The 14,187-nt window shown below is 44.6% G+C and overlaps 1 protein-coding gene across 1 annotated transcript in view; it reads left to right on the plus strand.

Annotated features, from left to right (window-relative positions):
• The window catches only part of PERM1 (PPARGC1 and ESRR induced regulator, muscle 1), a 59,285-nt gene that overhangs the window by 30,923 nt on the left and 14,175 nt on the right, over positions 1–14,187 (plus strand). Inside the window, exon 3 of the mRNA XM_069241118.1 lies at positions 12,382–12,498. Within this exon, the coding sequence (XP_069097219.1) occupies positions 12,382–12,498 (117 nt within the window). The remainder of the gene's footprint in view (positions 1–12,381; positions 12,499–14,187) is intronic.

Here is a 14,187-nt window from a genome sequence, read left to right on the forward strand (position 1 = left end):
GGTCTCCTTATTGCTTCTCCAGTTCCGCAAGAAGTTCAAGACCTGGCATTTTGAATAACCTCACCAAGGAGACAGCTACCTAAACCTTATGCAAAGCACCTGGATACCCCACGGGTGATTAGCATGCTATACAAATATCCATAACATAACATAAAAATACTGCACAGAGCATATCTATGTGTCAAGCAAGCCTGGTCCTCCAGAGGTGGATTTGGGAATTTCTTCTCACAATATATATAGGTTAAGTCCCTATTTTTTCTAAGGACAGTTCACCTCTGAAGAAGAAAAACAAAAACAAAAAATCCCGAAATGTAAAAGTCTGAAACAATACCTAGAAGCGCCATTCCTTGATTGCAGTAAGTCATACTTTTGCATATGGGAATATTGTGTGCATGAAACAAAACAAACGGTGCACACTATTCCCTACTTAAACTGATAATGGTACAATCCTATGACAAACGAAATAACACCAGTTTTTATTGCTATGGAGGGACATAATTCCAGCGCCAATTTAAGGGGCCATTAAAATGTAGGATTGATGCTGTTATATACTAACTGTTGCCATCATTTACCAGGGCATGTTCAAAGCATATTTGAGTGTTGTACAAATATTCCACGGTACTGAAACTTCGGTTTTGACTTCTGCTAAAATATTCCAGAATACTGCTAATGATATGATGTGCCATGTGATGGACGTTGTTGCCTAGCGTGGGCAAATGTTGGTTAGCATGAGAAGCTCTTACTGATCTCAATATACAACCCTGTCTGGGCTGCTTGTCAAAAAAGCCAAGGCTGTTAGTTTTTCCAGGAGTCCGTTCATTGTGGGGCAATGTTCATTGTGCCTGCCAGTAGAGGTGCACGAGTGCATGTTTCTCATTCCCTTCAACTTGTAGGCTCAACATACCTTGTCCTTTCTACAGTATGCAATGGATAATTTTACTGTCTTACACCAGAGCATGTAAAACAATTAATAACATAATTATCAATTTGGCCTCACTAACATGTAAAGCATACATTGCCATGCCAATATTTTCATTGCCTGATTGATCTGTAACTCATATTTTGCTCATGTTAGCATTCATTTTAGTGCCTCAAATGGACCTTGCTGCACTTCTTGACAGGGAAAGGGTAGAAATAGAAATGTGCTGTATTTAAGCCAATATTGTGTATTCCTGCCTTTTACTGTGTACTGGTGCCATTTTTGCAGCCTAGGGCCAATGCGGGCACCCTTTCCCCATGGTGCAAGACTGCCTGCATTGAATGCAGGATTGTTTTTTTTGCAGGAAAAGGCAGCTTCCTGCACAAAAACAATCCTGAGAGGCATATTCCCCTTGAATGTGTGCTGCAGAGTGCAGCACACAAAGGTATTTTTCCTTGTTATGCCTCCCTTGAGAAGACTTATCTTTTTGGGGCATTCCCAGGTCTACCAGTACTGATAAATCTGGGAATGCGTCAGAAGCCATGGGAGTTGTGTGGGAACACCCATGCAATGCCCATGGAATGCCTTCCTAGGGCAGAGTAAGACAACGCAGTGATTTGCCCTGCGTTGCCTTACTCCAGATCTATTGAGCCACTCGGGCCACGCAAATGATCTTGCGTGGATTCATAAATCTCACTTACGGTTTGCGTCACCAATGCACCGTGTTGTGTGGTGCGTATGCGAAGCAAACCAAATCATAAATATGCCCTCTTGTTTTTAACGCTCCACTGGATGTCTCACTGTCCCAGCATGCAATGTATAATTTTCATACCTGTTTCTACACAGCTGTAGTATACAAATACATATTGCCATGATACAGCAGCGTAAAGCATATCATTGCCATGCCAGTTTCCACATAGCCATTGTACGTAAAGTTTCATTGCCGTACATATCCACCTCTTTATCATTTTTTTCTTCTCTTTCTCCTCCTTATCCCTACCTCCACCTCCTCCTCCTTGTTCCACGTGTCTTCCCCTTCTTATGTGCCTCTCCTCCATTTGACCCCCAATTATAGTGTTGGGGCTGATGTAGTGTGCATCCTTTTTCTGGTATACTTTTTGTGTTGCATTTTTGCCCTAAGTGGGAAGGGTATGCCCAGACATGATCCCGTGGTCACTTCGCCATCAGTTTCGAGCTAGCCTTGCTGATGAGGGGTGATAGATCTAAACCGGCCCCACAATGCTTGTTTTCCGGTCCAGGAAGGACCTGACCTGGCAGTTTGGGATGGACTGTTCGAATGGGGAGCAGGGTCAAGGTTGATTTGCATATGGCTGGGTCCAGCGTGAAATGCTGTGACGAACAAAATAACGATGGATTAATTCCAGATCTGTGACTGGGGGTGAATGTCTGGCAATTTTCAGTATTCCATCCATCATCTTTTTGTGTTGCATTTTTGCCCTAAGTGGGAAGGGTATGCCCAGACATGGGTCCCGTGCTCGCTACACCACTGGTTTAAGCCATGCCTAGGATGTTTATTTTCTGGTCCAGGGAGGACAGGGCCTGGCAGTTCGAGCTAGACTGTTCCCAGTCTATGCAGAGTTAAGGCTAATCTGCATATGGCTGGGTCCAACCTGGAATGGCCTGCTGTGCAAAATAATTATGGATTAAAACCAGACCTTCAGTTTCACCCTAAGTGGGAAGGAGATGTGAGTCCCATGCTCACTACGCCACTGGTTTGAAACTAACCTGGCTGATGAGGGGTGATACCCTGAAAACGGTCCCAGGATGCTTGTTTCCGGTAGGTAAGACCTGACCTATTAATTTGGGCTGGGATGTTCCTATAGGGAGCTGGGTCAAGACTGATTTGCATATGGCTGCGTCCAAACCGGGGTGGCATGGTGGGCAAAAAAAAACAATGGATTAACCCCAGATATGTGACTGGGGATGAATGTTTGCATTGTTCAGCATTCCGCCCATCATCTGTTCTTGTTGCTTTCGTCGCCCTAAGAGGAAAGGGTAGGCCCATACATGGGTCCTGTGCTCACTATGCCACTGGTTTCAAGCGAACCTTGCTGATGAGGGGTGATACCCCGAAACAGGTCTCAGTAAGCTTGTTTTCCGGTCTAGGTAGGAAATGGCCTAGCGGTTTGGGCTAGACTGTTCACAGTCTACGCAGAGTTAAGGTTGGTTTGCATATGGCTGGGTCCAAAGTGGAATGGTGTGGTGAGCAAAATAATGATGGATTAAACTCAGATCTGTGACTGGGGGTGAATGTTTGACAATGTTCAGTATTCTGTCCATCATCTTTTTGTGTTGCAGGAAGAGAAGGCACTACTGGAAGCAGGGATAGGAAGAGAAGGGCTTCCTGAAAAATGTATAATATAATAATGTATTGTAATTATTGTCAGATTGATTAATTTTTTGTCACAGTGCAGCAAGTGAAGTTGTGCTGTGTTGTGCTAAGGATAGCAGATATAAAGTATAGGGAGGCTACCCTTCCAGTCCAAAACACTGTGCATAAGCTAACTTTAAAACTTTGTACACATTGGAGGTGTGCTGTATAGTGCAGCACACATGCAATTTGTGAAAGCTAGGAAAAATTTAAACATTTCTCCTTGTTAACCCCTGCCTCAAGGAGGCGTTATTTTTTGGTGCAATGCCCTGGTTACCTATTTTTAGTAGACAGGGCTGTGCTTCAAAAACTCTGGGTGGTAGCATGGGAATACCCATGCGTCACCATCAAAGTAATGCAAAGCAGTACAATATGCTATTTACGTTACATGTAAGGCTACTTTCCAGTGAAAACAATGTTTTGCGCAGAAAAGTAAATACTCTATCAAGATTTTCCATAGGGGATTTTTTTTTACCCCTGATTGCACTGCACTCATTTGTACTATGTTTTTCCTGTCTTGTGAGCACTGGCATAGTAGCACTGTCACTAGTGCGTCCTGAGATGCCTCAAGACGCCAACTGTAGCATCCTGTCAGATGCAGTCTTACTCGACTTCTGGGTAGGAGCAGTGGGAGGTGAGTGAGAGGGTCCAGGAGACTGCACATAGGTGGGGATGACTGTGCTGTAATCATTAACATAAACTGTTAGTGATGACAGGAGTTGCATCTGTACAGCATGAGGGCATGTGGTTCTTCACACCGCCATGAAAAGGATTTTTGTGGCTCTCTGCAAGACATATTTTAGGATTCCTTTTTAGTAGCAACTCTATGTATTTTATCTACCTTCATCTAATGTAAGCCCTAATGAGGCCATACAATATTTATTTATTCTTTAAATATTCAGAAATGGAACACACAAAAACAGCTGAAAATTCAAGCTGTGCAGTACCCATCAGCTAAACGATACCAAAAGAAAACTTGGACAATCATTGATAAAGCAATTTCTTTTTACACTCGGATCTAGCATTTTTTTTTCATGTAACAGCAAATGGTCTACAGTTTCCAATCAACAATTGTTCCTTCAATTGTAGGACATTTTCACCACACCATCTTATCAGATGAAAAGTGATATTTGTCTTCTTGATTTGCATGACCCCTGCCTTCTTCCCACACCCATTTTTTTTGTATTTATTCACATTGCTTTTCTATAACACCACTTCACTGGGTGTATTAGAGCACTCTACATGTAACATTAAAGTGCATATGCAATAAATACGCTTACAGCACACATCAATAATAAACCAGTGAACATTTCTTTGGCCATCTCTGACTTCGCTGAGTAAGAGAAATGGGAGGAAGCTGGAGGGAGAAAGCCTAAGACGTAAAAAGGTTGTACGTGGGAAAAAGAGGTGAAGTAGAGGGAGAAGAGTGTTAGAGGCAGAGATAAGTTGGAGAGAGAGGTGACATAGTACGAGGAAGCCAGAGAAATAAATCTAGTTAGGAAGATGAAGAGGTAGGTTTAAACATATGTTTTGAGTGCTAGGTAAGGTTTTAGAATTAAGAGACATATTTACAAGTGTTGCATCGGTCCCAATGCACCACTTTTCTCGCGTCATCCCTGCCCACCTAAAGACCCCATAGTTGTGCCATATTCACAATACAGCACACCATGGCGGTCATTAGGACAATAGTGTCCAAAATGTGGACACTATTGCGGCGCTTTGTTGCACTAGCATCAAAACTTTTGATGCTACTGCAGCAAAGCACAGGGATGCCCATTGATTAAAATGGGTGCGTCATTTTAACGCCTGCTCTGAGCAGGCATTAAAAATGATGGAAAAAATGGCCCAGTGAAATGTAAATTTCACTGCGCCATTTTTTCGGGCCTCGCCGCGTGGGAACTCCCTCCTTGCATACATTATGCCTGACACAGGCTTAATGTGGCGCAAGGGGTTGCAAAGTGGCACATTGCAAGCATTGCACCACTTTGTGAATACGGCGCGGGGGGGAAGCCACCTTAGTGCCAGGTGGCACAAGGTTGTGCTAGGTCTTGTAAATATGCCCCTAAGTATGGAGAGCTAGCTGGAAGCAAATGTAGAGAGAGTGAGAGGGTGTGACACAAAGGCGTGAGGTAGGGCGAGGTAATATACAAAGTGAGGGCAGTTGGAGATTAAGACAAAGAGAAAGAGTGGAAGATAGACGGAGAAATGAGGTAGGGAGAGAAGTATAGAGATTGCAAGTTAGAGAGAACTTCAAAGGTAAACAGAGGGACAAAACTAGAATTGAGGTATAGAACAGTAGGCCAGGTAAAGAGAATAGTAGGGCAGGAAAAAAGAATGTGAGGATGTGTGCAGAGAAAAGAGGTAAAATACAGAGACAACGGTGAGGTAGATAAAGAGATATGAAATCGGCACAAATGTAACTAGAGATCTGAGGTGGAAAGAGAGGAATAGCTATAGAGATGACATGGAGAGATGTATGAAGAGGGAGTGACAGACAGCCTAGGGGTGTAAAGTTTTGCTGAGTTAGTCAGGGAGGCCCAGAAAGATAAGAGAGAGAAGATGTATTATAAGATAGAGGAAAGTCAGAAGAGGAGAAAGCATGGCAGTGGACAAGAGTAAAAGAGAAAGAGAGAGAGAGAGAGAGGTGTGGTAGAGAGCACAGAGGTAGAAAAAAGAAGGAAAGGTGGAGAAGTGAGGTAGTGAACGGATTGTGAGGTAGACTGAGAGATTGAATGGTTGGAGGGAAAGAGAGATGGGGTAGAGAGATAACCTATTGTTAAAGATGCTAGGTGGAGCAAGAAATTGGGTAGAGAGAGAGATAAGCTAACGATTTGGTACCTAGAGACAGTGCGTGAAAGATGCAGGAGGTGAGATATAGCGGGGTGGAGAGAGACAGAGAGGTGAGGTAGAGAGAGATGAGGATGAGAGAAAAGCAAAGTGGATGAAAGAGGATACAGATGATGTAGTGGAAGGTGAAGAGAGGGGGAAGGTAGAGAGGGAGAGTGGAAAGAGAGGGGTTAGAGATGTAGAGGTAGGCACACAGTGGTATAGAGAAATGAGTTGGAAGAGGTAGAGAGGTGGGTAAACAGGTGTATTGCTATAGAGCTGAAATTGAGAGAAAGGCGTGGGTACACTAAGCTGCAGAGATAAGTGGAGAGAGAGCGATTGTAAATGTGAGGTGAAAGTGGGGATGAGGTGCAAGATATGAGGTGAATTAAGGGGACAGACATGAGACCGAAAAATAGGTGAAGCAGAGATTGTGAGGCAGACGTGGTAAAGAGAGGTGAGATAGATAAAAGGGCAGGAAAAGGGATTGTTCATTGACATGCACCTCAACCGCACATGTTCGCTCCTCTAACAACCAGAAGATGAGGTATGCACATGAACGTCACTTAGGGGCCGTCAGGGGTATGCGACCTCTGGCTTGCCCTTTGCGAGCCCTAGCACTGCCTATGTGACCCCTGTCCTCTGAGGTAACAAATTCAGTGCCTGGAATACAGTGATAGCTCGTCCTTATGGGCGTCAGCTAGGGCTCCACTTTATTGTCTGTCAAATTTTTACTGCTCTAATAGTGAATAATATATTATTATTCATTATTAGTGTTATAAAAGTAGAGTACAATTAGCTGGAGAATGCCCTTCCATGGTAGCTGCGCTAAGTAAAAAAGGCTTACAAGTGTATGTTGTGTGCATGCTTGTGGGAGACAGTGTGTTTATGTGAGAGAGAGAGTGTAAGTGCGAATGTGTATGTATGTGTGTGAGTGAAAGGGGAGATCAAAGGGCATGTGATGTCACTTCCGTTATCCCTGGCAGCTCGGTGAATTGACGTCCGTGGCTATACACTGATGCCCATCCCCTTCCTTCACGTGGTAATAAGACTACCGCCGTGGTCTGCTCTTCAGAAAGTCGTGTGAAAGAAAAAAATAACACGCAGGTGTTAGCGTTGTTATACTCTAGCCATCGAGGCAAACTGTATGCTACGACTTGATGTCCTGAAATAAATGAAACCGCAGAGATTCTGATGGAAGCATAATTGTTTTCAGGTTTATTAAAGACAAGTTTGTGTTAACTTACTGGAGAGTCAGGGTAGTCGGTGATGAGATTACCTAAAAAACGTACAGATGTTGTGCCCTTGTTCACCAGCCGTTTAATAACCCCATTAAGCCCTCCCTCCAGAAGCAGACTCCAAATGTGACTGTGGCACTCCAAATGATGCCTCCATCTGTAAAAAAGGGCATGCATGGATTGGGCCAGGGCTGTCAAAAGAAGGGACCAGTCGGTGCTGTTTGATTCGTGCTCTGCTTTTTGCAGGGACTGCTCTGCTACTGCTAAATTTATGTATCACAAAAGCGGGCCCAGTCTGTTTCTGTGACATATTCATAGTGAGTGCAGTTAAATCTAGCTGCCACTAGATGGCACTATATACTAGTGCTGCCTCTAAATATGTCAAAGTACATTTTATTTTTCATTTTGAATGATGTCCTCGTGCATCAGAGAGGGGCCTGCATGACTTTAGGGACCCAGGCCTCATGAAAGCTTATGACAGGCCTGGATTTGACTAGCTACAGTGGCATGGAAATCAATTATATCCTGCAATTAGGGTCGGCCGACCTATAAAACTATAATCTGCCCTGACTAACATGTTCAAGTCAGCTTCAGGAGGAGGCCATAAGTAGAATAGGGCAAGGGGGACATGATTCGGTACTGACAGCCCATCTTGTTTAATAATTTGCACCTTAGTCTGCAGACTAGTGGGGACATCCTAAAGTGGCAGACTGGCCACTGTGTGCGCCAATGTCAGTTCAAATGTTGACATCCCTTGAATCTAGCTGCCCCGGGATATGCCAGGTTAGGGGCCGGACATGCTCCCCAGTACAAAATATGAAAGGGCAAGTTCAGTGATGAGTTTCCTTGATCCCTCTTGTCCCGGTTGTACACAATACTTGCTTCTTTCAACTCTAAACAATATTAAAAAGTGCCTCCTATGTGAATTTCAAAGGCAGTAAGGGCCAGATTTACAAGAAAGTGGCGCATCAGTTGTGATGCGCCACTTTTCTTGCATTCCCCTCCCCCCCAAAACACCATTTGTGCGCCGTAGTTACAATACGGCACACCATGGGGCTCGTTAGGACAATAGCATCAGAATTTATGACTCTGTTGTGGTACTTTGCAGGATTAGCGCCATCAATTGTGGCGATAATACTGCAAAGTAAGGGAACCCCATTGAAAGTAATGGGCACTTCATTTTAAGGCCTGCTCTGAGCAGGTGTTGAAAATGCTGCTAAAAATGGCACAGTGAAATGTTGTAAGTTCCATTGTGTCATTTTTACGGTCCTCCCTATGGGGGAACTCCCCCTTTGCATACATTGTGCCTGGCGCAAGTATAATGTGGCACAAGGGGACGCAAAGTTGCGCAATGCAAGCATTGCGCCACTTTGTAAATATGGCAAAGGACAATGGCCTCCATAACGCCACATTAGCGTTAAAAAAATGCTGCTAATGTGCCAGTAGGAGGCGCTAGGGCCCTGTAAAGCTGGCCATAAATATCTTATTTGGGTCCAGTACGAGCTCTGGCATGCTAGATTCCCTGCTTCACTACCTTCAGCTGATCCAGAATACAGCAGCTCAAGTAATAAATGGTTCCAAGAAATACGATCATGCTTACTGTCTGCACAGACCTTCACTGGCTTCTCTTTAGGAAAAGAGAACCTTGTTTAAGACTCTTGGCTTCATTTACAATGCCTTTGCGGCACACGGCACCACCAGAGCATCATTTTTTTTACGCTCCAGTGGCGCAGTGTGCGAGCCCATATCTACAAGGTCACACAGAGCCACCTTGTGTGGCTTTTCATTGCCTTGTAAATATGAAGCCCTTTTACGCATAACACTGCATCAGGGGTGTTGCTTGGGGTGTTCCCACACAACACCCATGGAACCCGAAGGAATCTGATGCATTCCTAGATTTACAAGTCTGGGAATGCGTCAGATTCCTATGCCACCTCAGGAATGGCATAAGAGTGACGCAATGAGGAGAAATATCTTTATTTCCGCCTGTTGCTTCCTCTTTCTATGTGTGCTGCAGCACACATAGAACGAGGAAAACACCTGTCTTGATTGTTTTTGTGCAGGAAGGTGTCCCATCCTGCAAAAAAACAATCATCTCCCCAAAGCAGGCATTCTTGTACCATGGCACAAGAGTGCCTGTGTTGGCACTAGTCAGCAATTTGTGTGCCAGCGCAGGGGGAGAGGACAGAAATGCGCTGTATCTTGGAGATACAGCGCAATTCTGCCCTTTCCCAGCAGCGCAGTGCAGAGTAGTAAGACACTTGCTGCGCTGCCCTGCGCCATGGGGCTTGTAAATCAGGCCCCTATGTGTATTGCTCAAAAAAGGGTTTAAAGATCGTCTCCTCAGTTTTTGGATAACAAAATCTGTTTTACTAAGCATGTTTTTTTCCAAAATCCCCCATTTACCCAGAAAGCCTAGATAGGTGTTATTTCTCTGTACTCCACTCTGTGGAAGTATCTTCTACAAGAGATGCCAGATGAGGCAACCTTGACAAGTTTTGACAAGGACACAAAACTATTTTTGCTGTTTACCTAACATTTCTTATGAGACTTGTGTCCTCCAGCACACATACACCTAGAGGAGAGCCTAATTTACGAGGTCCTTCCACCACTGGAGCATCACTTTTAGCGACATACCTGTGGCGCAATGCATCACTTAACGTGAAAGGAACATGCAATAGGTGTTGCTGTGGGCGTTCCATTGCAACGCCCATTACATTTTGATACTGCCCCAGATTTACGAGGGATAGTAAACTGGAGCCAGCGCCAAAAACTAACACCAACCTATAGGTGGCATTAGCATGGTGCAACGAGGAGAAATACTTTTGCTTCTCCTCTTTTTTGATTTTTCTATGTGTGCTTCATCCTGCAGCAGACATAGAATGAGCAAAACGCCATGAATGATTGTTTATGTGCAGGAATGTGTCCCTTGCTGCACATAAACAATCATTAAATAATGACAATTTGCTACTTCTATGTGTGCTGCAGAACAGAGCACACATAGAAGTAGCAAATTACCCTTATTGATTGTTTATCTGCAGGAAGAGACACCTTCCTGCACATAAACAATCATCCCCTGCAACGTAGACACCCTTGCATTATAGTGCAAGGGTGCCTGCGTTGGCGCTAGGCAGCTACATTTAGTGCCAGCGCTAGAGGCAACACAGGGGTGCACTGTATTTTTGTAACTATGGAGCATCCCTGCGTTTCTGAAGTGATGCAGCTGCCTCGTAAGTGAGGCCGTAACTTTCTTATCATCCACTAACGTAACATAATATATCAAACATAGCAGTACTTAAATGGTGGCACTGTGGGCCTGTCTTGTTTCGTTCTCATGGGAAACGTTGTTTTTCTTATACATATGTAGAACGCCTTTGCCCAGCATAATTCATCTAAGACACTTATGCTTATATGGTTCAGCTGTAGCCCCAAGATTACCACTACCTTCCCCTGGAGCTGCACTCACCTCGTGCCATGGTGTCTCCTCGGTTCTGCTTGCTAGCTCTTGTTGGACAACCATCTCTTGGAACCGGCTTTATTGGCCTGTACATTGATCTGTTGATGGCCTGTACATTGATCTGTTGACAGCTGGATTTTCCAGGGCATACCCGTATTCCCCATCACACCTGGAGTCTTCCATGAAATTTAGCACAAGTAGTGGTTTTCAGAGTGGGTCAACTGAATACAGAGAAGGGCGAGTTTTCATGAGTTTCTGTGTAGTGATAGCTAGTAACCTCTACGAGAAAGCGAGAGAGAGAGGGGATTGTGCTGTGTTTAAGTCTCTTTTCTCTATCGCTATCTGTGTGTTCAGTGGTGGTGAGTATAGTCTGTTACGTCTCTCTGCACACGCTGTTCATTAAAACTCTAGCTCTGCTTCTGTGTTTGTGGAGTGTCCTCGTTTTTGTTTTATAAAATCTGGTCACTCGGTCTGTGGGCTCCTAGAGAGATTTAGGCACAATCACTCGGGAGTGAAGGATAAGGCTTACTTCTTCCTGGGACATTGGTAACAGTGCATGACACCCATTAGAGCTAATGGTTTTCCGTAGGATGACCATCCTTCTCTAAGTCATTAGAGGCCTATTTCCAGTCCTGAACTTGTATGTGGTGGTCTCATCTATTCTGGGTGTTGCATTCGTGCTTTGCTTTCATTGAACTAATCTAACACACCTGAAAGCAGTAAATTGTAGGTGACACAGTAAGTTATGGGTGATAAGTTTCATGGCTTAGAGTGAGGTCCTCACCCTATTTCCCCCCACAAAGGAACATTTCACGGTCATAATCAGTGTCTATAGAAGGTCAAGGTATGAGGTCAGGGCTTTGCTTAGGAATGAGAAGGTACAACTACGAGGCGAGGATTACGGTTACAGAGGGTGGACTAACAGGCACATCCCTGGCAGGAGAACTGAAAGGTAAGTGGCAGGGACACACTAAGGAATACCCATTATTAAAGGCCCAACTAAAGCTGGCACACAAACACCCGGCTCCCGGGAAGTGTACATGTAGGGACATTGCATGTGCAATAGAAGAGGATTTAACTCTCAGGTGTATATCTGGTCCTTGAGAGGAACTCATGCCCAAAACTAGGAACAAAACAGGTTTAACCACAATTTTCTTTAAAGAATATTAATTTATGGGGACTGGGTGGCTTTTCCTTCAAGTTCCAATATGAACTGCCTCGGTTTTGGATACACTGGAGAATTTGCAATGTATGATATTGTCAGGGGTGGTGGGACCATAGCTGCCGGGTTCCCCAAGACCATGTGAGACGTATTCGTCCTGTCGTGGTGTTTTCTTAGCATTCTGGGACTTGTTGTCCTCGTTTTATAAAACGTTAACTAAGACTACGAGGATAAAACGTGACTGGCTTAACTAGTCACGCGTGGATCTGGGAAACTTGGCAGCTTTGTGAGAGGCTTTTCGGGGTCCGACATATGAAGTGACAGGTTTGGAAAGGGCGGCCTCACATGGAGCTCGGTTGTCCCTGATGTCTCTGTTTGTCTCGACAGGAGCCCATCCTCGACAGCTCGTCATCGGTCAGGGTGATATGTGCCTGGTCTTTTTGGCTTTTGCGACTTGGGCAGTGAAGACCACAGACCTGCAGGCGCCGGATGCTTGGAAGACAGGTACGTGCATGTCTTTGTGAATAACACTTGTACAGCGCTGCAGAGCTCCATACGGCCAAGCTGTGTCTGCAGTTCCATCATTTGTACGACTACCCCCCCTTCCAGAAGTACTGTGAACCTGGTTGATAAGAAATAAAAATTTTAACGACAAGCTGGGCTTCCTGCATAGATGTGTCTGCCAAGAGGCAGTTTTCCCACACACAGCATCTCAAATTGTTTTCCAGCTCTAATAACGTGTGAGATGTTTAGTCAGCTTGTGGTTTTAGCTGACATCGAATTGTATTGTGGTACTTGTGGTCCTTTTCATAGTGTAGAAAAGTAGGGGGGGGGGTCTTCAAGTTTCGTTACGCCACTGCCCTGGAGGCACCTATTTGATAAGCAACTAACAATTTCCCAGTCCCAGTCTAACAAGTGACGGAGTGGTCCTTGCACCCCTGACCTTTCAGTCGCGTAGCTTGCTGTGAAATCTCCCGGTGTCCTTTTCGGACAGTCTAGCGACCAGCTGCCAAGGTATATCATGGGCCCATGTCACTTGTGATACCTTCACACTATCCAAGCTGCTTAATAAGCAGTGGCTTGCATTCTTTCACAAAACTCCAAATTGTAAAGTAGTGTGGGTTAGGCTGGAATGCGAGTTTAAGTTAAAAATGCGACACGCGGCGTGAGACCCTCTTGGCAGAGAACTGTGACAACCTACCGTGTGGTACCGTTCGTGTCTAATAAATGAAGGTGTTTCGGCCATCATAGGTATTTTTGAGCGACCGGACCTATGTTCTTACAGCTTTGGTCCAGAAGAGGGCAGTGGTGTACAGAGATTGTGCACCTGTATCTGCCTAAGAACATGGAGGGTCCAGCTCTCACATTTTTGCACTAAACAGTGTACGATAATACTGTCTTTCACTATTTTACAAAGAAGACACTCATTTGATGAATCAAAAGATCTCATAAGACTCGTGGTCTGCATTCTTTGCACAGAAAAATTAACTTGGATATCGGCCAGAAGGTCCGTTGCTTTTCTTCGCAATGAACTGCAGAAAATGTTGAAAATTAGTTGTAGATTAGGTTAGGTTACATCCGTCAAGAAAAGTATAAAACTCCAGTTGAAAAATCATGCGTATCGTCACGTCTTTGTTTCACTAAAAACGCTATATCCACCCACAAACGAATACATTATTAACCAGTTTCTAAATAGAGTGGACTCTTTAAGGAACAAAAAGCTAGAGTTGCAGATGCGCCTGTGAGCTTCAGCAGTGAGTCAGTGTGACGCAAACAGCAGCTACCGGGTGTGAGGAAACCGCACTCAAATACTCAGTGACATGGTGAGTGAACGCAAGGCTGTCCCTTCGCCTTCACCCTGGAGTACCTTCTAACCACTACAGAACTCCAGCAATGCGTGTGATTATTTCTACCGGGACTGCCCTTTTAGCACTCGAGGCTTCGTAGTTTCAACTTTTTCCAAAGAGGTTTTTTCTCACAAATATAGCAGTAACCCTCCCTTTCTCGTTCCTACCCCTAGATTGAGAGCTCCTCCGATAAGTAACTCCTTGTCAGCTCTTTTGTAATCCCAGGTGTTATCAGCTTCTTAATACTCGAGGCCTCCAGCTATGGGAGCCTCTCCTTTGCTAGCAGCGCCTCTCAGCGCTAGATGGCTCTAACAATATGATCTTCCTCTAGTAAATGCCTTCTCGT

The sequence above is a fragment of the Pleurodeles waltl genome, chromosome 6, assembly GCF_031143425.1.
Source record: "Pleurodeles waltl isolate 20211129_DDA chromosome 6, aPleWal1.hap1.20221129, whole genome shotgun sequence".
Taxonomy (NCBI): domain Eukaryota; kingdom Metazoa; phylum Chordata; class Amphibia; order Caudata; family Salamandridae; genus Pleurodeles; species Pleurodeles waltl.